Raw genomic sequence first — 25,522 nt, forward strand, 5'->3', positions numbered from 1 at the left:
AGCTTCAATTAGTATGTTCAACTTAGTCATTTTCTTGTAATTTTTATATTTTCAAAATCTCGATAAATCAAGCTAGCTTACCCATGTCATATTTTTTGGATACTGTTAAAGTTTGAAGATGTTACCATTATTGAATAGTTGAAATTATAGGGACCAATTTGTTAGATTTTAAGTTTAGTATTGAAGAAGGACTAAATTGTAAAATCAATTTACGATTTTGTGCAATAGGGACTAAATTCCAAAAATTTAGAAATTTATGGTAGAAATGAGAAATAGGAAGTTAAATTAGGCCTAGAGTGAAATTAGTATAAAAATTGGAGGTTAAATTTGAAAGTTATGTTAGTCCCGGTTTTAGGAAGTAAATTGAATAAAATGCAAAAGTTGTATAAAATAGAAATTTAATATGAAAATGGTTGTGTATTGATGAAATACCTTTTTTATTTTATTTCATAGCTAACGTCAACCCGAATTCCTTGAAAAAGAACGGAAAAGACAAAATGATTGATGAATATCTCAGAGTTTACGGTTTGTGTTTCTATAATTCGTACTACTTGTAAATTGCTATATATAGAACTATGTGTGCATGGTAAAAACATAAGGTGAGACAAATTGTGATAGTGAGATGTATTTGGATTGATTTGAATTGATTGATGTTCTTGAATATTAAAATGAATATATGTGAAAAATCAGTATTTTTATATAAATATGAAATGGGAAATGGAATATTCAATGGTGAAATGAAGTGGAACATTGGTAGAAATGTTCATTAAATTTATGGATTTGGAAATTTAGTTGGAATGTACCAAAGACATGTGATTGCTTGTAATTGTTATGAATTTTGACATGGTATTGTAATTGTTTTATGGTTAAATTCGCTATTAATCTTTGTATCATATCTAATTTATGGATTTTGTTTTGTATTATAATTTGGTATTGTAATTTTTAGTGCTTCATTTGATTATTTTTAGTTTTATATTTTAGTTTTATTTTAGTTTCTATAATTTAACATATGTTTTTGGAATTCAAAATTTTAAAAGTAGCTAAATTAAATTTGCAATTTATGCATAGTCTGAGGATTAATGACATAAATTGAGTTTATTTTTAACATTGAATGATTTCTTTTGTGAATGTGGTTTGAAAAAGAAAAGAAAAGAAAAGACTAGCGATGGAGAACTAAAGTTCCAGAATGAGTTGCGTAAGCTCATAGAAGCCATAAAAATTTCAGAGGTAAGCTTTTATTATTATTGTTGTTGAAAATTTACTTTCCATTTCATTACATTTCCATCTTTTTTGGATATTCTTTAGCGATTCAAGAAGTTTTCTATGGTAATAGTTGAGGGTTTGCGATTATGGAAATGGTAATGGTTTTTTGGTTCTGAGAAATTTGAAATGGAAAAGAAAATTATTGTACATTGCGGTGGTAGAAGGTGGAGGAACTGATTGCCAAATTAGCGATTTTCATTTATCCGAGCAATCGATGTGAAATCTCTTGGTGAATCCTAATTGTATCCACTTTATTCTTTGTTTTCTTATAATGTTTTTTCAATTTTTTTGGGTGCATAATTTTGTTTTTCTATTTCTCAAGTATGTAAACTTTTCCCGAAATATTTACTCTAAAGATGAGGAATTCTGGGAAGGATTGAAAGGTTAGGTCGGCTTATGTGGAGTTCTCTTTTGAATTAGATTTGGTTGTCTTCTTCTGTTGTCATGTTATTGAAAGATTTGAATTCTGGGAAAGATTGAAAGATTTGGTTCTCTCACTTCCTTACTTCCTATTTGCAAATGGTTATATTTTATTTTTCATATTTTAACTCCTTTTTGTAAATATTGAAGGTCTGCGACTTGTATTGCTGCGGCAGAGCTGATGCAGAAAAATGTTCTCTAAGTTATTTATTTTGTGAAAAGAGAGAAAAATATTCTGGTAAAAGTGGCAGTTTAGCCTTTAACTTTTAAAAAGGTTGAATCTATTCAATGCTTTTCTCTTCTCCTACCCTTGACAGCACATTCTGGAAACCCTGTTGCAAGAGAAGGACATTCAGGCTGATCTAGTCTGTTGCTTGCAGCATTTGCTGGTATTTTGTGTAGTTTAAGTTGTGAACATTGGGTTTTGATTTGTCATGTGAACAAATATGATGAATCTGAAATGCATTTCTATTCTTCTATTTGCAGTTAAGATTTGAAACTGAAGACAAAGCAAAAGAGACTTCTAAGTAATGTGTCATTTTTGTTGAAACTTGGGGTTTTTTTTTTTTGGTATTACTCCTAAAAAAGTGATTGTCAAAAACTGTTGTTTCTGGATTTGTGTATTTTTCTTCTTCTTTTTTTCTTGTTGTTACTGCTGCACCTGTTTGTGGGAGATGATTGTGTAAACATTTTAGTGTGCTTTAGTTATTGTAAGAATATTTTTAACATTGTTAATTTTAATATTATTGTAAGAACATTTTGAATTATATAATTCAGTTATCAATTTATATCATATATCTTTCATTGAATTTGAAGTATCATTTAAATTTGTCGTTTTTGGTTGGATTTTATGTTACAAGAAGGATTGTATATGGATGAAAAATCGGATGATACAAATTTGCCAAAATTAGTGGCGTTTTTCCATAAATGCCGCTAAAGAATCGTACTTTTAGCGGCGTTTGTGATAAAAGCGTCGCTGAAGATCATGTTCTTTAGCGTCGTTTGTGATAAAAGCGCCGCTAAAGATCATGTTCTTTAGCGGCGTTTATGGGTTCTTTAGCGGCGTTTTGTTTTTAAGCGCCGCTAAAGAACATGACCTTTAGCGGCGTTTATTTCTGTAAACGCTGCAAACGTTAGCGACGTTGTCGTTAGCGGCATTTTTTGCGGCACTTGTGGAAGCGCCGCAAATGCCTTTAGTGGCGCTAAAAAGCGCCGCTAAAGGCCAAAAAAAACGCCGCTAAAAACCTGTTTTGGTGTAGTGCAAGTTTGGCAACCCTATCTTCCAAAGCTAACAATATATCCCTCGAGCTGCTAGTTTTTTTACCCCTACCACAAGTCTCCCTAGGCTCAATCTACTTGTTTACTCCTTTCGTCATCTCAATCGGGGACTTTGAACCTTGGCTCGGATACCAACTATCACGGGGCTAGAACTTTAGTCTGGCAAATTGCGCGACCTTAGGCGATTTATTTATTTCAAATCCATCTAAGTCAACTTTACTCTCGAAAATGTGAATTCGCAAAGGAATTTCTCTAAGGTATTGAAATAAAGTGGAAGCAACAAGAAAAGACAAAGGGACTTGAATTGAAAAGTAAAGCCACAAGAAAATAATAGCACACCAAGTGTTGGGGTAATTGCTCTCAATTATATTCAACAGCTTTGAATGTAGTACAATGGGATGAATACAAATGAGGGTAAAGGCCTCTATTTATAGTTGAGCTCCCTCAGATCCAACGGTATAGATTGAATTACATAAACGGCAAAGATAATACCTATCAATAAGATGAGAGTACTAAGGGATTTAAACTCTACACAATCTTATTTTTTAAGATTTACATTAGCCATGGTAACTCTAATTTTATTGAAGTATCTCATTAAGTCACTAAAACTTCAAGTAGATGAGTTTCTCCATATATTTCACAAATAGAATCAATTCAAATAAATTAAATGAATCCTATTTAATCAATTAACTTTTATAAAATTATCTATGTGCATTTGTCGTAGATTTTTATTCGCGGTGCGTGAAATTGTAGAAACAAGTTGAATTCCACACAAGGCTTGCAGCCTGCTTCAGTTAAAAGCATAATTGTTTTGCTCATCGGACTATTTCAAATCAGTTAAAAAGCTTAATTGTTTCGCTCATCGGACTATTTCAAACAACAGGTGGCATGCAATGTTGTGAAATGGCTACACGTGGCATTAACAAGTCCCCCATGCATAAACCGTAAACTTTCTAATAACATTCTCTCCTACGGACAAATGAAATGAAACTGCTTTTGCCCTGCAAACTGAATCACGATCCCTAATTTACTCAACAATTTTTCTGCAGGTATTTCATCTCAATTCCTTGGGATTTTCTTTTTATATGTAGCTACTTTTCTTCTGTTATTATCTCTGCAAATTTCTGCTTATGTTTTACAGTTGTTTCTCCTAATCCTATCCCTGTTAGGTTTCATGTATTGATTTCCAAATGCAAATTACAGGAATTTTTTTTCAAAAAACAAAAAATTGTTTTGATGTTAATCGAACCATGTGGAGTTGTAAATTGATTATTTTAATTCAAGTGATTGAGATGGCAGAGGTCGAACCATTTGGAGAAAGAAAAAAATGATGTTAATCCAACCATTTGGAGTTTTGATTTGTTTTAAAGGGAATTTGGAGTTTTGATGTTAATCGAATCATGTCATTAGTTATTTTCCTTTATCATGATTGGAGAAGAAAAAATAATGTAGATACATGGGTTCTAAAACGTTAAAGGGGTAGCCTGAATAGCTTTAAAAAATATGCTACAAAATTAATATGAGAACGAAAATTTTTTCTTCTTTTTTGGCATGACCATGCCATGTCAAAAATCATTGCTGATGCATCTGCATAAAGAATTTAATTGAGGGTTTAATTGGATTTGTTTTTCGTTTGAGAGTTTTGATCACATTTTTTGAAAAATACATGGTTTTTTTTTAACTCAAGTTTAAAAAATAAAATGAACATGGCCAAACCTTGTGGTGATTGATTGATGACCTTTCCTTTGGAGGCGCAAAATCAGAGGTTTGAGTCTCCACTCATTTGAAAGAAAAATCAAGATAGTGTTTTCGATAATTAGTCTACTTTGCATATGGTATATTCCCATTTTAGAACCTTACTAGGATTAGCTTGTGGTTTTATAAATTGGGGTAGTTACCAACTTATGCTACATATTGACTGTAGAGATGGCACAAGCACAACAAACCAGGGAAAGTTCAGCACTTTCAAGCTGTGAAGCTTACTTTGAGAAAGTAAATTCCAGGAAGAAATTACCACAACCATTGCAAGAGACTTTAACAACCGCTTTTGCAAGAATCCCTGTTTCATCTTTCCCGCAAGTTCCTGCTGGCAAAGGTGCAGCTTAAGCAATTTTAAGTTGATGTACTTCGTGTGAGTAATGGAAATGCCTCAATGTCTAATGTGTGGCAACAAATTTTTTTTTCTAGTGATTGAAATTCAAGCAGACACAACAGTTGCCGATGCTGTTAAGGTTCTATCAGAATGCAACATTTTGTCTGCACCTGTGATAAACCCAGATGCAGCCACTAGCATGAACTGGAGGGAGAGGTACTTGGGGATCATAGATTACTCAGCAATAGTTCTCTGGGTACTAGAGACTGCAGAGGTTGCTGCTGTTGCTTTATCAGCCAGCACAGCTACAGCTGTTGGTTTAGGTGCTGGAGCTGTTGGTGCTCTTGGAGCATTAGCAGTCGGTGTGACAGGTCCAGCTGCAGTTGCTGGACTAACTGTTGCTGCAGTAGGAGCCGCTGTAGCTGGTGGTGTTGCAGCTGATCAAGCATCAGGAGGGGATGCTCCAGCTGCTGCTGACAACTTGGGCAAAGAATTTTACAAAGTTATCCTTCAAGAAGAACCCTTCAAGTCAACCACTGTAAGCTTAGTGCAATGCTACTTATATATTCAAAGAGTTGGGTTCACTTTACCATACATTCAGTTTTACTGGCTCAGGAGGTCAAGTAGGCCATCTTTGTTTATCTTTAAATCCTTGGCTTTCTTTCACTACAAGTAATAATCTTAACCCTAAATGCCCTGTCATAAGATATTCTGATTGAACGTAGTGAAACAAAACTAGAGACCAGAATGAAGATCCAGTCCTCTTTAATGCCATCATGAAACATGTGATTTATGTTTTTCAGGTGAAGTCAATAGTTAAATCATACAGGTGGGCTCCTTTTATTCCGGTTGCAACAGACAGTTCCATGTTGAGTGTCCTACTGCTACTCTCAAAATATAGACTAAGAAATGTACCTGTAATTGAGCCAGGAAATCCCGAACTCCAAAACTACATTACTCAATCCGCGGTTGTTGGAGGTCTGGAAGGATGCAAAGGGAGGGACTGGTTTGATTGTATTGCTGCACGGCCTATTTCGGATATGGGACTCCCTTTCATGTCCTCTAATGAGGTGAAACTTTACTGTCACTTCAAGTAACTAGTAAATATTTTTTTTCAAGCTAATTTCAACACTAAACTTCAATTACTTATCTTCTTTGTCAGGTTATTAGCATCCAAAATGATGACCTGGTTCTTGAAGCTTTCAAAAGAATGAGAGACAACCATGTTGGGGGTCTTCCGGTTGTAGAGGGGCCGAGCAAAAAGATTGTTGGGAATGTAAGCATAAGAGACATAAGACACTTGCTGCTCAAACCCGAACTTTTCTCCAATTTCAGGTACAGTGAAAGACATGCAGCTTTTAACCTGCATAGCATTATCTCAAATTTAATGTTGAAATTTTAAATTACCATAGGAAAACTACTATTTACTAACAAGTGATAATTAGCAAACAGAGCCATGGGAAAATTCGATGATTCCGAGTTAGGTCACTACTGAAGATGCTTACCTAGTCTGCCTCTCCAAAACTTATATCTACTATTTTAGCAAACAGTGTTCCATGCAACCAAGGGTGGTTTAACAATGCTTTTATCTACTTGATTCTTAATTACAGGCAGCTCACCGTGGAGGATTTCATTAGTACTGTTGTCTCAACCGGCCAAGAAATTGGGAGAGTCACCACACCAATAACATGCAAGGTAGATTCAACTCTTGGTAGTGTGATCCAGTGCCTTGCCACCAAAAGGGTGCACAGAATCTATATAGTGGATGAGAATGAAGTTACAGGTGTAATTACCCTTAGAGATGTGATCTCTTGCTTCATATTTGAGCCCCCAAACTTTTTCGATAACTATTTTGGGTTTTCAGTGAAAGAAATGTTGAATAAGTGAACTGTCTCTTGTAGTCACAACCCAAGAAGATGCCAGACATGCAATTGAATTTGATTTAGTTTACAATTTCTTGCCATCTAATCTAAGCAGTTCCTCTACATGTAATTTCAAATGAACCAAATCCAATGAAATTTACTGCTTTCCTTCCATGAGCTTAAATAGACCAAAAGTTAGGTCCAGAGAGGCAAATACTGAGTGGTGAAACTTTTTTCCCAGTAACCTGGAATATACCAAGAAGATGAAAAGTTTGAATATGGTAGAGCGAAAAAAAATTTCGGATGCTATAAAAAGTTCCTTCTCATGTCACGGATATTGAACTAAATCCGGGGAATTTTCTCAATCCTCTGTCATCTATCATTAGTCTTATTCTTTCCACATCTCCCCACCTTCCTACTGCAGCGTATATGCTGGACAGTATCACAAAAGGTTCTGGAGTCTCTGGCTCCAACTCTGAAAGCTTCATAGCTATTTCTTCTCCTAGCTCATAATTTAAGTGACACTTACAAGCACCAAGCAGAGAAGCAAAAATTGCAGCGGGAGGGTCTGGAAGTTCTTGTATTAGATCTTTGGCTTCCTCTAGTTTGCCGCATCGACCCAAAAGATCAACCATGCAACCAAAATGCTCAAGATTTGGGCTCAAGTTACAAACTTTATTCATCATTCTGAAAACTTGTAATCCTCTGTCAACTTGTCCAGTGTGACTACATGAAGATATAACACCAATGAAAGTTGCTGAATTTGGCTTTACTTTTTCCTCCCGCATCAAATCAAAAATTTCAAATGCTGATCCATTCTCTCCATTTCTTCCATAACCGGAAATCATTGCATTCCAGAATGCCGGATCATCAGGCTTTGACTCAAACTGATCAAAGATTTTACGCGCACAAGAGGAATACCCACAGTTCATATACATGTCAATGAGTGCTGTAGCCATGAACTCCTCGTTACTAATACCACTTCTTATAGCAAGACCATGGATCTCTTTTCCCTGCTTTAAAGCACACAAGATTGAACAAGCTGGCAAAAGACTAGTAATGCATTTTAAACTCAGTTCTACACCAGCAGACTGCATCTTCTCAAAATACTTAAAAGCTTCAAATCCTTTCCCCAACTGCGAAAACCCCCTTATCATTGAATTCCATGTTGCTGAATCAGGTTTCATTCCTTCAAATTTTACCTCCTCGAACAGTGCAACAGCCATCTCACTTTGATTGTTTAACATCAACCCTGCTATCATTGAATTCCAAGTTACCAAGTTCCTGCTTCCTTTCATCTCCTTGAAAACATCATAGCCCCATTGCCAAGCCCGACATTTTGAATACATATCAACAAGTGCAGTTCCAACCATAGTATCAAACTGTGTCTCAATTTTCATAAGAACCCCATGAACCTGTCTGCCAAACTGTAGGTACAAAAGACTTGCACATGCAGATATAATAGAAATGAAAGTAACACAATTGGGTTGTCCTACTTGACAATTTCCCATCATGTTCTTAAACACCTGCAATACCATAAGTGGAACCCCATTTTGCAGAAGCCCTGAAAGAAAAGCATTATAGCTGACAACATTCTTATCAGTCATCTCTACAAACATGTTAATGGCTAAAACTATTTCTCCACGGTTAGAATACATAGTCAGCAACGAAGTTGCCACGTAAACGTCCAACTCAACTCCCAACTTAATGGCCAAAGTATGAACTTGCATACCAAGTTCAAGACTTTGACAAGCTGGCAAGACGGTAGCTATAGTGAGTGAATTAGGCCTCCACAATCCAAAACAAATCTCCTTAAACAATATAAGCGCTTCATTACAATATCCGTTTCTCCAAAACCCGGAAATGATCGTGTTTAAGGAAGCCAAGTTTCCGTCAGGCATTTCATAGAACACCTTGAGGGCACATTCAAAGCGGTGCAATTTCATGTACATATCCGTGAGAGCAGTGGCAGCATAGATGTCATGGGAAAACCCAGTCTTGATGAGATGGGTGTGGAGGATTTGGCCTTGAATTGGTGAGTTGAGCTTGGCACAAGCTTTGAAGAGTGGAGGGAATGTGAATTTGTTGGGAAGCAATGATGCAATGAGGTCTTCACCGTATAGATGGAGTGCTTCTTTGTACAATCCATTTCTCACCAGTTTTATTATTTGCTGTTTCATGGGATTATAGCAAAGAAAGAAGGAAAAAGAAGAGAGAGAAAACAAAGAATCACCTATTATTTGAAGTGAAGGATGAAAATATCATATTTAAATAATGATCGAAAAGTAGATTTTCCGAAATCAGGTTGGATTACCGTTTGTCCATTCCGGTCTCTTCTAATTTACAGTTTAAAATACTTATAAATTCAAAATAATTATGTTAAATAATGGTACCTTGGTTCCATCTTCTCCTTTAGAACCCTAGCCTTTACCCTTAGATTTATTTGGGGATATATGACCTGACGACCCACCCACGTGTATACGTCCTCTTCCTTGCATTCATAAAAGAACGACTATATTGGGGTTATAGTTTGTATCGAGGCAGTTCAATTCATAAACTATAAATTTTGGTAATAAATTTTTTGGATTCTGAATTTTTGTTTTTTTGGATAAGTTTATAATATTTTGTGTTGATAAATTTTGGTAATAAATTTATTTAGTTTTTATTTTTGCGATATTTTAGTTGATTGTAAGTTTATCTATGATATCACAATCATTTATTACAACTAGGGGTGAGCATTCGATCGAATCGAATCGAAAATTTTCGAGTTAATCGAGTTTTCGAATCTCATTTTATCATCCTAACTTTATTTGAATTTTTCTCAAATCGAGTCGAGTGAGATGGAATTCGAATCGAATCGAATCGAATCGAATATATTTGTTCGAGTTAAATTTTAAAAAATAATTTTGGGTTCTTGTAACCATTGTCACCCATCGTAATAAAATTTGTCCACCTTAATCAAAATTTTTATTAACTTTTATCACCTCATAATTTATTTATTAATTTTTATTATCTTGGTTAGCTTTTTGCTTGCTTAGTTGTTTCAATTATCTTGATTCTTGTCATTGTGTATTTTGGAATTAAAAATATATTAAATGTAAAATATGATTTTTAACAAAATTTATTTTAAAAATAAAATGTGAAATTGATACCAATATAAAACTTTAACACGAATATTTTATGGAATAATTAATAATTCAATTTTAATATAAATATTCAATATGACTAAACAATTCAATAATATAAATAATATAAAATATGAAATTTAATTTAATAATATAAATAGTAGATATAAATAAAATTATTACTATGTATGTTTAGTGATTTTTTTGGGGATAATTTTGATTTTTTATTTGAGAGTAAAGGGTGAGAAGTAAAAGTTTAGAGGAAAAATAAAAAGTTTTAGGGAATAAAAGTTTGAGGGAAAGTAAATAGGGGGAGTAAAATTTTGGAGGGAAAATATTAAAAAAATTGGAGGGAGGAGGGTTTGGGATAGATGGGAGGTGAGAGGAGAAGGGAATAAAAGTTTTAGGGAAAAAGTGAGAGGGAGTAAAAATTTTGGGGAAAAATAAAAGGTTTTGAGGGTTTTGGGGAGTAAAATTTTGAGAAAAAGTAAATGGGAGAGTAAAATTTTGGTGGGAAATGAATTTTGGATAGATTGGGGGGTTGGGAGGGGAGGGGAGTAAAAGTTTTGGGAGGAAAGTGGGAAGGAGTAAAAGTTTTGAAGGAAAAGTAAAAAGATTTGGGAGTTTGGGGTAAAAATGTAAAACATTATAGTTTAATATTCGAATTATTCGAATTCGAAAACTCAACTCGATTCGAACTCGAAATTCGAAAAAAAAATTCGAGTTGATTCGAATAACTCGATTAACTCGAATAACTCGATTCGTTTAACTCGAAATTCGAATTTTTTTCAATTTTTTCGAGTCGAATCGAGTTTTGCTCACCCCTAATTACAACACATTTTGAAGATTGAATCATGGAGAATGACTTCCCAACTTTGAAGAGACTGGATCAATTCAGGTAAACTTGAAAGTTTATTTTGAAGACTTGTCCTAAGCTTATTGAAGATATTCTTCATGTTGATTATCATGTTTTATGAGAAAGATTAATTGTAAACGATATAGTATATAGCAAGTTTCAGTTCCTTAGAAGTTGAGGAGGCTTCTATAGTTAATGTTTTGATTTGAGAGCATTTATTCATTGAGGAACATTTCTTGTGAGAATATTAAGGATCCGTTTGTTTGCATGTAAAATATTTTCATTGTTTTATGGTATTTGTTTGGTGGAAAATGAATTCCAAAAGAAACCATTCTCCAAAAAAGGGTAAAATCAAGGTTTTTTTAAGGAAAATGTTTTACCAAATCTTTTTCCGTAAGACATTTTCTAAATTGATAAGGTTTTGTTTACTGTCTTCACTATTGAAGAAACAAAAAGGGGAAGCTTTCAGAGTAACAAAAGGGAAACTCTATTCACTGTCGAAGAAAATAGTCCCTTATATTCTAATTCTATATTTTTTTACGACTTAATCCCTAAAATCCAAATTTTCAATATTCTACAATTTAATTCCTCAAAAAATTTTCTTATTTTACGTTTAGTTCTAAACCTCGTTTTGTAGAATTTTGCAAAGCAATCCCTTTTCTAAAATTTTCAAATTTTATAATTTATTCCTTACAACTAAAATTGTCAAAATTCCAAAAATTAGTCCTTGATTTTTGAACAGTTAGACATTCATATTCTATTTTTCATAATTGTATATTCTTAAATAACGTAAATTAGTCTTAAAACTAAAGTTTTGAAATCTTTACAATTTAGCCCCTATAGTTTCAAAGTTCACTATTTTATACCCAACTTTCCAAATTTTCATGTTTCATAATCATATAATTTAGTTACTACATCAATGTTTTAGATTTCACTACTCAGACCCTTATAATTTGAAATTTTAAAATTTTACAATTTGGTCCTTACTTCAATTTTATCAAATTAAATCATTTTTCAACTTACTCATCCAAATAATATTCAAAATAAATATTTACCACTTTCAACTTAATTGAATATAAATTTATCCCTAATGTACGAAATTAATTTTTAAGCTTGATTAAGTAAATTAAGATTAATTAAAACTAAAACATAATTAATTAAAATATAAATAAGCTTTATGAAATAAACTCAACTAAACAATAAAAGATAATAAAATCTCAAATATATGTTTTCTTCATTGAAAACAACTTTTATGAAATATTTTCAAGAAATTTGCCAAATAATGAAAATATTTTACAGATTCATCCAAACATAAAAATTATTAGCTTTTCTAGAAAAGTAAGTCATTTTCTAGAAATAATTTTTGAAAAACATTTTCAATAAACAAACAGAGCCTAAGTGCAAAATCAAATGTGTAACTTGGTTTTGTCTTATTGTCTAGATCTTAGGTGCAAAAGTGAAAAGTTTAATAGGGTGAATGTTAGAGATTGTAATCATTTGTTGTACGAGTTACTAAGATAGTAAATTATCTCTTTAGGCAAGGCCCCACTGACGTAGGGAAAACGAATTGCATAAACATATTGAGTTTTCTTTGTTTTATTGATTTTTTTCATCACTAGTGCCTAAAGCAGTTGGCACTACCTCTAGCATTGCTCAGTTTTGCCTACAAATATTGTTTTAGATTTTTCAATTGGTATTAGAGCCTACCACTTGACACATTTAGTGAATTTTCTGGTGTTGATATTTGTTTGCAATGGAAGGTTTATCAATGTCTCATTTCCCTATGCTCGATAGTGTTAACTATGCTTACTTTCACGCTAGGACGATGGCTTTCATCAAGTCAACTGATGAAAAAGCCCAGAAATTCGATCTTATTGGATGGGAGCGTCCATTCTTTGAAGTCTCTAGAGTCAAGTCACCTAAGTTAGAGTTGACTTGGACTACTAAAGAGGAAAAACTTGTCAATGCTAATCCGAAAGTTCTTTATGCAATTTTCTATGGTGTAGATGCTCAATAGCTCAAGAGAATCTCCAAATCTATTATTGTCAAGGAAGTCTACAATATTCTTGAAACAACTTAATAAGACACTAATACTATGAAGCAACTGAAACTGCAAATCTCACTACTAAGTTCTAAACCTTGAAGATGTAGGAGAATGAGACAATTGACGAGTATTATGTCAAACTTTGTGATTTATCTAATTATATTTTTGCTCTTGGAGATGAGTACTTAAATTCAAAGATGGTTTGAAAGGTTCTTCAATCCTTACCTAAAAGAATCGGTATCAAGGTAAAAGTCATAAAAGAAGCAAAAAAAAACATTGATGTTATGCATATGATAAGTTGATTGGATCTCTATAGACCTTTGAGATCAATTTAGATAAAAACAAAAAGGAACAAGATCATAAGATAGAAGTGCATTGCTTTACAAGTGACTAAAGTAATGCCCACATATCAAAGCACTAATATAGAATAGTGTACACACAAATTTTGAGTCGAAAGTTGACTTGTACATTTGGAGTCAAGGGATGGGAGAGCAATGATAGGGGGATGAAAAATGGCATTTTGTTAAGTTTGTAACGGAAAATGGTAGCTTCGTTATGTCTGTAACGGAAAATGGTTAGTGGTGACTATTTTGTTATTTTTCAAAAGTTGAGTGACTGAATTGAAACCTGAGTGACTATTTTGCCAACTACCCCAAAGTTGAGTGACCGTTGGTGTAATTTACCATTAATTTTAATATCAAGCAATTTTTTACATCACATGCATCCCTTGCAATTTTTTTTTCTTTTCTTTAGCTCATCAAAGCTAATTTTAAAGATCACGAGAAATACGTGAGATCATGGAAGAAAGTTGGCCGGCTAATTAGCAAATGTCTTAGTTATATAGTAAGAATATTGTTGGAGAGAATGTAAGATTATCAGACTTAGGTCTAGTTTAGAAATGCTTTTCAAAAGTGTTTTTGAGAAAAATCACTTTTGGAGAGAAGCTAAAACTTTTACGGCACGTTTGGTTCGCTGTATTGGATTAGAGGTGTATTGGGTTAGAGGTGTAATAGAATAGAGGTGTAATGGAATAGAGGTGTAATAGCAAATCAACTGTTTGGTTGAATGTAATGGAATAGAGGCGTAATAGTAATCTTGTGTTTGGTTGAATGGAATAGAGGTGTAATAGCATAATGGAAAAAACTAAAATGACTAGAATACCCTTAGCATAAATTTATTTTGGTAAATAATTATTGTTATTGTTATTTAAATTTTAATAAGATTATTATTATCAATAATAAATAATTTAATCATATTTAAACATAATTATTATTAAATATATTTTAATTAAAATATATAATTTAATAAAATTCTTAATAATCAATATTTTTATCTGAATTTACTAAAATAATAATATATGATACTATAAAATATATTTTAACATAATATTATTAAATATAATTTAATAAAATATATAATTTAATAAAATTCTTAATATTAAATATTCTTATATGAATTTTCTAAAATCATAATATATAATACTATAAAATATAATTTAACATAATTATTATTAAATATAATTTAATAAAATATATAATTTAATAAAATTCTTAATATTAAATATTCTTATATGAATTTAATAAAATCATAATATATAATACTATATAATATAGATTAATAATGTAGATACTTGCTAAGAAAACATGGATTAAACAAATGTCATGCATAGGCTTCTTCCAAAAAAATTTTCTATGAACAATCATATAGACATAAAGCAACCATGGTAAACTATGAAAAAAAAGATCTATATGTTATCAAGCAAACAAATCGTGTTTGTAATTACTAATATGTATTCAAAATAATAATGTATTTTCCATTTGTCAAAATTTGTGGTAAAGATCTAAGTTCTGCTCTAACACCTCCACCTCCACCTCCACCTCAAACTCAAATCTTTCTTCTTTTTCCAACCCTCTAAACCCCACCCCACTATAAAGATTATTTCTGCAATGTAAAGAATCAAAGACAAATCAGTTTCCGATGTTATTTAGCATGATTACAACGTAAAGATTATTTCTATGCAGATAGAAAGACGACAATATTACATGATTACAATATGATATAGTATATATATAATTTATGGATTCCTTGCAATCACGTGGCTTCTCTAGCCATTTTATTTAGCATATCCAGTGATATTAAGATCCAGAATTATAATACAACTAAAATCTATGCACACTTATGGATGATCCAGCAAAGCCTCAGTTGGCTTTAGGTTCCAAATCTTGCAACCCACAAACCATATTTGCTGGCGCTGCAACATCAATCATCTTAGGTTATGCCAAGTTAAGATCTGTTGCACCAACAAAAACAGAGGAGAAATTAGAACAGGCGATCCGAAAAAACCCAAGGATGCTTTTTCTTTTTCTTTTTTCTTTTTTTTATAATCTTTATAGACTGGATATATTGAGCATCAACTTACTTTCCATGATGTTTTTGAAAGTCTCCTGCAAAAAGGGTATTCAACAAATAAGATAATCAGACATATTGATAGGACAAATTGAAACTAGTATTCCATGATCATAATAAAGAGTAATCTTCAATCAAATGCGTGAAGGTATTGAGATGTCATGCTTTTTCATGATTTCCTGTTTTAACATGGCGATGTTCATTGGAATAGTCCCATACAAGAGAATCAAACCAATGCTCAGCAAGAAATGTTCAATGCATATGTAATTTTAATTACAGAAGTTATATGCAGCTTATATGAGTTCAAGATCATAAAAGACTTCATGGACAAAAGGAAACCCTTTCTTATCACTGAAATGAAAATAGGCACTCTTAATTTTCTATTTGTCAAAAGTACCAAGCCATTTTCCAAAGAAAAGGGAAGATGGATGGTTCCAGAAAGAATACCTTATCCTTTGTCAAGCGTGGATTATATAGCATCTCCTCTCCCACAGTGGTTACCTATAATCAATGAGGTTTATAAAATCAAGCAATCATTTATATATGTAAGAAATGATAGGAATAAAGTTTTATATCTTACTGAGAATCCTTTGTAGTCATGAGCTGGATATAGCAATGTCTCTTTCGGTAATGTAAAAATCTGGATCCATGAAACAAATAAGTCCATAATTTTTATTCAAATTTTGACAATTACAATAAAATTTTGAGAACTCAAAGAATGGGACCATAAAAAGTTCCCTGTCTTTACCTGTGAATGCACTGACTTGTAGAGTTACTGAATGGCTACTGAATGTGGGAGCATTAGAGAAAATTATCTTAAAAACTTAAGTATAACAAAATTAGACAATGACATCCAGATGGAAAGAAATTGCCAGCATATAAGACCAGCATTTATGTACTCACGACTGAAAATCCTTTGCAAAAAGTATAGCCCTGATAGTTCAAACTTTTACTTCAAGGATGATTTAATTACTGATTAGTTTACCATGAGGCTTGTGAATGACAAACACTTTATGTGCAACCACATTAACAAGGTAAGCACCAATAAGTAGAAGACTAGACAAATAGGTAACCAAGAGTTAGATATCTACGCATCGGTCCTATTGTTTGAAATACAAATAGGGCATGCAAATTAAATGCAAAACAATCAATTATTGGTTCAAGAATCCTTCCAGGACAAATATCACGGATAAATATACATTCCTAATCCAAACATCACATGGGGACATACAAAATTTTAAAATGCATAAGAAAAGCCAAGATTGGTTTACATGCTTAACATTTTAATTTAGATCGCTTCTTTTGTATTAATGACATTAATATTAATTGTTCCATTTTTTTGCGATTAGTCGCAATAACATTTTCAAGAAATTATACCGAAAATCATCCTCCCACATCCCCTTATCAACAGAGCATCTCCTATGAAAGCCATCCTTGGTGAGGTTGATCAGTCCATCTCCGTGACATAGGTAACACAACCCATTGTATGACCGGGAGTAGCACGAACTCGCAATTGTTACCATATTATAGAAGATAGTATGCGAAGAGACCTAATGGTCATCATTCAATAATGCCCGTTAAACCACATTGGAAGTTAGAGTGTAATCAAAACAACAAAACCAAATTACCAATTAAATAACAAAACCATTAGAATGCTGATCATGGTTACCTACACAGTATACTCACATCTGTAACTCTATTTTCTTTTTCATCTTTTAGAATTCATAACGAGCTTTTCTTCAGAAAAAAAAAACAAAACAAAGAATTCATAATAAGCCAGCAATATGTAAATCACTGCAACATCATAGCTATATTCTCCCGAATTGTTTAAAAAGATCCATGATGGAAATCTGGCATTAAAATCTTTCCCTTTCGTTAATTCACAACTATTAGCTTCATTAATCAAATCCTATGTACAGTTGATCGATTGAAAGTGTAACATTTCAAAGATGAAATTTAAACACAAAACTGGTTAACATTGAAATTACATGTAAATATAACCTAAAAAACCAAAAATTTTATCATATTTTTAGATTTCAGGCCGAAATGGAATGAAATGAAAGGCAAATCCATTTTTTCCCCAAAAAAACAAAAATAAAGAAACAATATTTCAAGACAGATTATTAAATTCATGGTATATATAAAGAAATTTAATTGAAATCAAAGGAATAGAAGAAGGAAAAGCGTGCTTGGGAACCATTGTCTGCTACTCTCATTACTCTGTTACCTCAGATGATTCAGTAATTGAAGGCCTTGTTGAGGGTTGTTAGGGTTTGTTAAAGGGTTGGTCAGGATAGAAGCATGAAAAGGAGGGAGAAGGTTGGAAGGAAATGGAAAGAAAAATGAAAAAAAGAAGAAGATGCTGCAACGGCTTGGAGGGTAAAAGAGGACCGATTAGCTAATCATTTCTTTTGGAAGGGATTACAAATCCGCGCTGCATAAGGGAAAATGGGGGAATCGGTGCGCTGCGTAATAGGCCCGTATTAGGGCAATCTGACCAACCAAACAGGTAATCGGTGCAATATAGATTAGGGGTGTATTGGCTAATCCAATACACCCAACCAAACATGCTCTTAGTTTCTGAAAAAAGTGATTTTGGACCAATTTTTGGTTTGGTAGAAGTACTTTTTTCTCAAAAACAACTTATTAAGAATGCTCTTGTCTTAAAAGTAAACTTTAGAAATAATAGTAAGCATACCCTTAGATTATTTATTGATATTTCACTGAAAATTATGGACTAGTCTAAAAATAACATTGACACTCAATATGTGTTGCAAACTATTTTGACTTTATTATGTTGTTTATGAGAACAGATAGTGCTCCCTTAATTCAAATAATGAAGAACAGTTGCAACATCTTGTGCTTTTATTGGTTCAAAGCTAATTTACATTTTCTTTTTTTGCAAAGACCATTAAGGACGGAATGATGGATATACCAGGGAATATGAACAATGTTGACACCTTTTTCTTTTCTTTTTCAAAGCGAGCATGGGGGAATGAGAATAAGAGAAAAAAAGAAGATGAATTATAAATATTTTGAAATTGGAATTCGAATAAGAGAAAAGGGAAGAAAGAATTTTCAAGGATGGCAGAACTTTTTTTTTTTTTACTTAAGCTTAAAGTTTTGAGTCTGTTATCTGCGTAATTTTTAATTATTTCTGATATTTTTTTATCTTGAATTATGCTATTTATATTATTAACTATATTATTCATAATTATATTTTATTTATTATTAATTTAGGAATAATTAGAAAAAAACTTAAAGTTTACTTTTGGTAAGTTTTACATATTGGAATTTCACACAAGATAATTTTAGTATTTTAGCTATAACTTAAGCTATAAACATCTGTTTTGGGACAATAATATATTGATTTGAAGGAATTGAAAAATCTAACTAAAGTTATTTCACGACTCAAGCCCAAAATTGTTAGAAAGGCACCTAAAATGACTTGAAAGTTTAAATAAAATTGTCAAGATATCTTGAAAATTTCGCTTCATTTAATTAAGGGCACTTTTGCATTATCTCCATGTTATTATATTTTTACTCAAGTAGATATTATTAGGTTAAAATTTGGAGATACTTAAACTTATTCATAGAAACTTTTAGTTTTATTTTGTTTTTGTTATTTTATGGATTTTTATTTTCGATTTTCGGTTAAAGGTAAATCGAAATTTGATTTAATAAATTCATGATACTTAATTTACACTTTAATTCTTCTTTGTTATTTGGTATTCATGTATCTTCGTTATAATTACAATTACTTAGGTTTATTAAATATTGACCAAGATTTGATAACTTAGAATGGTTGCCTTGTCAATTAAAATAATTAAATTTGTGATTGTTTAATTCATTCTAATACGAGTGACAAATTGCATAACTTGTTTATATCATAGTTTACAATTATGTGGTGTGGATGCGTGGTTTAGCTTAAATAAACCTCGCTGAGGTAAGTTTGTTGGTTAAAATTAGGTCTCTCCTGTTGTTAACGTTGTCAGTAAGTAATTTCAAACGAGTTGTCTCTTAATTATCGAACAAGTAAAGAGTGATTGGTTACCTGAAGTTGAGTCAACAACTAGAACTAATTTATTAAAGGCATTGAAGTTATCTTTACGTCAATGATTGAATCTATGAATCAAATGGAGATTTCACCTTTGGCTAGAGCTTTTCCCTCGTTGATTTTCTTTTATTTTATTTTACGATATCTTTACTTTGTTTTAATTAACTTTTGTTTTTAATTTTAAACCCCCTTATTTTATTTTTATTGTTTATTAAATAAATAAAGTTATCACATGTCTCTGTGGATATGATCTTACTTGTCGGTTTCTACTAGTTAATATTTTCAAGTAAGTTTTTATGTTTTTGTAGGTCTCGAAAACCTAGTAGATATTGGATCTGGTGTCCTAATTGTAGTATATTTGTTTTATATACTTGTATTTTTCGAGCAATTTGGTTTAATAATATCCATTAATTACATTAAAATCATTTGTATATTATCCTCAAAGTTTTTGCACGCAAAGCAAAATGGAAGCAAATATTGACTCACTGGTTATCTAATGTTTAACAAATATTAAGCGGTATTACGTGGTTGGATTGTAATACGAAAAAATAGTTTTTATTAGTAAATGAACATAAGCATGTCTTTACTCTAATCAGAAACGAGCAAACCGATTGAAAGACTAATATGTTGTCTATCAAGTCCAATTAGGGCATTATTTTCTCTTGAGCATCAGAGCGGGTAACTCCTAGAAAATAGATGTAACAACCCTTTTTAGTGATGTCAAAAATAGTGGTGTCAGGATCAGAAATCTGACTATCTAGTCTGTATTTATTATTTATTTCATACAAGTCAAATAAAGTTTACATTGAATTTTGATTTGATAAACTTTTTCTAATTGAACAAAGAGCTAAGTATAAGTGGTTTGTCCTTAAAGTCAAGTGGGTTCGAAAAATGAGGTATCGAGACCTCGTAATACCGAGAAAAAGAAAAATTGTGGATTAGTCCCTACAAGTCAACCGATAGAATATCCTAGGTAAGTTCATAGTATATATGAATATATATATATTTATAACTTGTGATATTATGATTTGGTTAAATTGTCTTCAGGTTAAATTTTGATAGTAAATTGAAATTATAAAATGTTTACAATTAAGTGCAGGTGAGAAATAGTTATTCGGTAGTTGGTGAATAATATGGTTAATTAATATTGAAATTAACGTAATTGATTTATAGCATGTGTACAGATATTGTTGAAGTGCCTCTAATTTATAATGTTAATAATTCAGCTAAATACCCGTTTGAACATAGTAAATGATTAGGATATGATTGGCATGCCAATAGGGTTAGAATGTGCGCTTGTACGAGATCGCGCTTCGGTGCCTCTATTTGCACTTCGGTTCCTCTGTTAGCATTTCAATGCTCTCTAGTGTGTTTTGGGGAAACCCGTGTATCCAATTCATGATGCTATAGTTCATCATGCTATGAAAATTATGATTAATCTCAAAATGACTTGTTATTTTCAATGATTATCTATTAAAAAGTTTTTATTAAAGTAATATCATGTTTGAACATTTTATTTGGTATTGATGAAATGAAATGTCTATGTTATGTATATGAAGGTTTTGGTTAAACCGTTAATGAGCATGAATTATTTGAGGAACTAATCTTGTACTAATCATGTGAATTCTTGTACATGACTGTCAGGTTAAATTAATCTAAGCTATATTAGTTTTTATATTGTTAATTGAGCTAAGTTGATTTGAATTTCATCTATGAACTTACTAAGCTATTTAAGCTTACTCTATTTGTTCTTGTTTTCTGTAGTTAACGTTTTGTGGAACTGGTAGAGCAGATCAACTTCAAGGCTCACACTATCAAGTTTCTGTTTTGGTAGTTTTTTATTTGGGTTTTTAGTTTGTGGCATGTATATAGGGTTTTAAACTTGTTAAATTTAAAGTTCTTGTTAAATTTGCAAGCTTGGTTATATCATGTTGACCCTATTTGGTGAGTTGGTGTTTTGTGCCATTTGAATGGTAAGCATGGCTTGGTATTTGGTGTTTTGAAATAGCAATTGGTTTTGGTGTCTTAATTGGAGAATAGATGTGGAAATGGTCATTTAGATTTTTGGTAACTTATAGTTTTGGAATGATTATGTTGGCCTTTGGAAAGTTGGTATAAATGAAAGATTTTGGCATATATTATTTGAGTCATAGTTGATGACTGAATGAGATTAACATGTTAATTATATCTTTGGTTTGAATTTCTGATATTAATGTTTGAATTGAGGTGCCAATGAAGGCATATGGGTTAGGAACTTAGGTTGATTGTGTGTAACTCCTTTAACCCGTATCTGTCGCCAGAATAGGGTTATAGAGTATTACCAAAATTTACAGTACAAATAAACAGAATTTCAAACATTTCATAACATATCAATATTCATATCAAAAACCAATCAAAATCATTCATATTGTCCCACATACGAGCCCTCGAGGCCCAAAATATGCATTAGAAACAAATCGGGACTAAATTGAAAACTCAGAGAATTTTTTGGAACACATTGAAAAATTTCAAAGCTACAAGGGTCACACGGCCGTGTAGCCATTTGAAATGGGGACACACGGCCATGTCCCAGTCCGTGTCCATGCCCATGTAACTCTCTAACTTGGTCACATGGCCAAGCCACACACCCGTGTGCTAGGCCGTGTACCCTTCAAAGTAACCTCACACGCCTGTGTGCCAGGCCGTGTGCTAGGCCATGTAACAGCCTGACTTGCAACCCTTTGAAAACTACATGGGACACACGGCCGTGTCACCTAGCTGTGTGTCACACATGGCTGATACACACGCCCATGTCTCTGTCTGTGTGGACGAAAATAGGCCATTTTACAAGCCATATTTGTCACCCAATTTGGCATCAACCTACACTCAACATTGTGCATATAAACAAGCCATATTAAGGCATCCAAAACAAGCAAAATCAAGCCTTAAACATGTATTATATTCACATACAACCAATATGTCCTTAGGCACCTCAAATGACAATTCAAGAACATGTGCAAATATAAACACAATTTACTCAATTAACCAACAAAGGCTTGACCAAAATTAAGCCATATTATGCCATTTGATTTACCCTTTGAAATCATACCAAAATGTACCATATATGACATACAAAACTAGCTCTAAATGATCATATAATTCACATATAACTTGTGCACTAAAAACACCAAATAAGTCATTCAAACAAGTACCAATTCACAACCATTCAAGGCTTACACAAAATGCATATTCAAACCATCATTTTACCTTCCATCATTCTACCTTATCAAGCCATACCTCAACCATATAAGGCAACTTATAGACAAATCAAAATGTACCATTTCACCAACACAAGGTCAAAATGCAAACCAACCAAATGGTCATATCCATAACCAAAACACATTGACTAATATTAGCCAAAATAACCTATACATGACATTACAACCAAATTTAAACCAACCAAAAGTACCAAAAGAGCCGGTGGATAGTGTGATATAGCTTCGATAAGCTTCCAACCCGAACGACCTTTTGATTCACTATAAAACACGAAAAATAACACAGAGTAAGCATTTAAACTTTGTAAGTTTGTATAACATGGAATTCAACTTACCATTTATTCACATATAAGGTAAGAAAACAAAGCATATCCCAACATATATTGTACAAATGCCTAAGCACATATACATCAACCATGTTAGTCATGTAAACACATATATAAACCAAGTCATGGATGAGCTTAACAATTAATCAAATTACATGTACATGTGTCCTCCATTTCATATACCTATATACCATGTGATATCATTTTCCATGTAATTCATATCTATACCTGTAATAGTTCGTATCGAACTCATGTCACATCGTATCAGAACATTGTCCATTGAACCATTTAGAATATCATTGGATACGTAGGATAGCTCACACATAGTGTGCTAAACTATAATCCATCAATTCCTGTACATGTATGCTCATATGAGCTATGAATCGGTATGCTCCCACGAGCTGGAAATCGGTAAGCTCATACGAGCTGAGAATCGATAAGCTCTCATGAGCTAAAATCGGTAAGCTCATACCAGCTGTGGTGTGTCTGCAACACATGCAAGACCACAACCAAATCGGTAACATTAATGTCATCTCATTTGTATCCTATGTATTCCTAAGGTTCAAACGGGGCTCGGTAATCGTCGTACGTCATCAGATATGCAATCAATATTTATACATGGCAATTATGCAAATCACATACATATAATTCAATTCAAATATATAAATACTCAATTTAATTACACGAACTTACATTAACGAGTACACGTAGATATGGAGGCAACTAATCTGAGATTTTCTCTTTCCCTCAATCTAACTATTTACGTGGTTTGACTAGATCTATACGAATAAATTTAACTCAATTTAATATATTTATCAACCAAATTATACCAAAACATAAAATTACCATTTTGCCCTTGTACTTTTAATTTCTTTGTAATTTAGTTCCTAGGCTCGAAAAATAAAATTCATGCAATTTATCCCTTACCCAAGCCTAGCCGATTTTTATACAGATTAATAGTAACCCACATATTTCACAAATTCAAAAATTTTACCATAATTTATCATATTTTTCAGTTTAGCCCCTAATTGATAATTTCATCAAAAATTTCTTTACAAAAGTTGTTTATCTAACAACAACCATTCATTTTTTAACATCAAACTTCAAAAATCAAGCATGTTCATCAATGGCAAAATCCTAAAAATTTAATAATTCCACAAATTAGTCCCTAGGCTAGCTAGATTAAGCTACAACGATCCCGAAAACATAGAAATCATTAAAAACTAGACAAAAATCACTTACCAATTGAGAAAAATAAGCTTGGACGAACCTAGCTTTAAGAAAAATGGTTTCTTCTCCTTGATATTTGGTTGAGAAAGATGAAAGAAAATATGATACTAATTTGGTTTTATTTTAATTATCATTTATTTACTTAATTACCTATTTAACCTTTATAAACTTTAATAATTACACAAAATGCCAAGCCATTATCATCCACTAACAAAATAATGGTCTAATTACCATATAAAGACCTCCATTTTAAAGCCCTATAGCTATTTAATACCTTTAGCTATTAGAACTCAACTTTTACACTTTACGCGATCTTTTTTATCAAATTAAGCATGTAAACAATAAAATTTCTTAACAAAATTTTTATACGATACTTCTATCATACTGTAGACCATAAAATAATAATAAAATAAATTTTTTGACTTTAGATTTATGGTCCCGAAACCACTATTCTGATTTCACTGAAAACGGGCTGTTACATTGTGAATTGGTATATTTGGACATATTTTGACAGATTTTGATTAGGTTTGGATGTTGGTTAATGCATGGCTTGGAACCTAAGAAAGGGTGTGTGAAATGGCTTGTGTTTGAAGGTGTTTTTGGGTATACACAACCTGTGACATGGTCTGCCACACGATCATGTGCTCTATTTAATTTTGGTGATTTTAGGTCCACATGGTCTCAGAGAGTTACACGGCCTAGTGACACGACCGTGTGACCCTAAGTTACACAGGCATAGGTTATTACATAGTTTGGCCACATGGCCATGTCTTTGCTCCACATAGGTTAAGTCTTATCCCACGGCCTAACCACACGGCCGTGTGACCCTTGTTTTCAGTTTTTACCTCATTTTCATATTTTGATTCAATTTGATCATTGGTTGTTTCTCAATCACTTTTAATGTTAAGTAGGCTCGATTTAAGTCTCGTTTTATTTTGAATGACATGTTGGTTGTTTGATTTTATTAATGTTTGATTTAAAATTAAATTTTTTAATTGAAATTATCTATGTTTGTTCTACTAATGGTTGTAAATTCCTGTAACCCTAATCTAGTGACGGAGACGGGTGAGGGTTGTTACAATAGAGATATAGATATGACTGACAATACATTAGACATGACCTAAGTATAATAGATCCTAGATTTTTTTATGGATTTATTCACTTTTGACGTTCATAGTGTGGCATACCTTAATCCTAAGGGAATGATAGACTATGTATGCGTGACTTGTATACTTTAATGCAAGTAAAAGTCTGAGTTCAAATAGATATTGAGCCAAAAGCTAATGAGTTGGGTATATGAATTCTATAG

The 25,522-nt window shown here is 32.3% G+C and overlaps 2 protein-coding genes and 1 non-coding gene across 7 annotated transcripts; 1 reads left to right on the top strand and 2 right to left on the bottom strand.

Annotated features, from left to right (window-relative positions):
• Nucleotides 1–4,887: 4,887 nt before the first annotated feature.
• Nucleotides 4,888–7,087, top strand: LOC105783865 (SNF1-related protein kinase regulatory subunit gamma-1-like). Its single transcript, XM_012609554.2, has 5 exons — nucleotides 4,888–5,056; nucleotides 5,149–5,591; nucleotides 5,857–6,123; nucleotides 6,216–6,388; nucleotides 6,664–7,087. Exons 1-5 carry the CDS (start codon nucleotides 4,888–4,890, stop codon nucleotides 6,938–6,940), a joined length of 1,329 nt encoding a protein of 442 aa, XP_012465008.1. The 3' UTR covers nucleotides 6,941–7,087.
• LOC105783864 (pentatricopeptide repeat-containing protein At2g02750) lies at nucleotides 5,007–9,302 on the bottom strand. 5 transcript variants are annotated; one of them, XM_052626802.1, is made up of 4 exons: nucleotides 6,673–9,302; nucleotides 5,969–6,416; nucleotides 5,649–5,749; nucleotides 5,007–5,561 (listed from the first exon to the last, which is right to left on the bottom strand). In XM_052626802.1, exon 1 carries the CDS (start codon nucleotides 9,093–9,095, stop codon nucleotides 7,239–7,241), a length of 1,857 nt encoding a protein of 618 aa, XP_052482762.1. In that variant the 5' UTR covers nucleotides 9,096–9,302; the 3' UTR covers nucleotides 5,007–5,561; nucleotides 5,649–5,749; nucleotides 5,969–6,416; nucleotides 6,673–7,238. The 5 variants fall into 5 exon arrangements, with proteins under 5 accessions (XP_052482762.1, XP_052482761.1, XP_052482760.1 ...); XM_052626801.1 differs by having other exon boundaries at nucleotides 5,007–5,749; XM_052626800.1 differs by having other exon boundaries at nucleotides 5,649–6,416.
• Nucleotides 9,303–14,718: 5,416 nt separating this feature from the next.
• Nucleotides 14,719–16,118, bottom strand: LOC105784092 (persulfide dioxygenase ETHE1 homolog, mitochondrial; the record flags this gene model as incomplete). The annotated part of the gene is made up of 5 exons (XR_008192998.1): nucleotides 14,719–15,230; nucleotides 15,360–15,384; nucleotides 15,794–15,847; nucleotides 15,927–15,986; nucleotides 16,095–16,118. It is a non-coding gene; the product is annotated as a persulfide dioxygenase ETHE1 homolog, mitochondrial (transcript).
• Between the last annotated feature and the right edge of the window lie 9,404 nt (nucleotides 16,119–25,522).

This window comes from Gossypium raimondii, chromosome 13 (genome assembly GCF_025698545.1).
Source record: "Gossypium raimondii isolate GPD5lz chromosome 13, ASM2569854v1, whole genome shotgun sequence".
Taxonomy (NCBI): Eukaryota; Viridiplantae; Streptophyta; class Magnoliopsida; order Malvales; family Malvaceae; genus Gossypium; species Gossypium raimondii.

Excerpts from the sequence above, each read along its gene's own strand:
- LOC105783864 (XM_052626802.1), bottom strand. The coding sequence starts at position 9,095 with ATGAAACAGCAAATAATAAAACTGGTGAGAAATGGATTGTACAAAGAA.
- LOC105783865 (XM_012609554.2), top strand. The coding sequence starts at position 4,888 with ATGGCACAAGCACAACAAACCAGGGAAAGTTCAGCACTTTCAAGCTGT. Across the intron at positions 5,057-5,148 it reads GCAAGTTCCTGCTGGCAAAG|TGATTGAAATTCAAGCAGAC; the intron begins GTGCAGCTTAAG and ends TTTTTTTTCTAG. Across the intron at positions 5,592-5,856 it reads AACCCTTCAAGTCAACCACT|GTGAAGTCAATAGTTAAATC; the intron begins GTAAGCTTAGTG and ends TATGTTTTTCAG.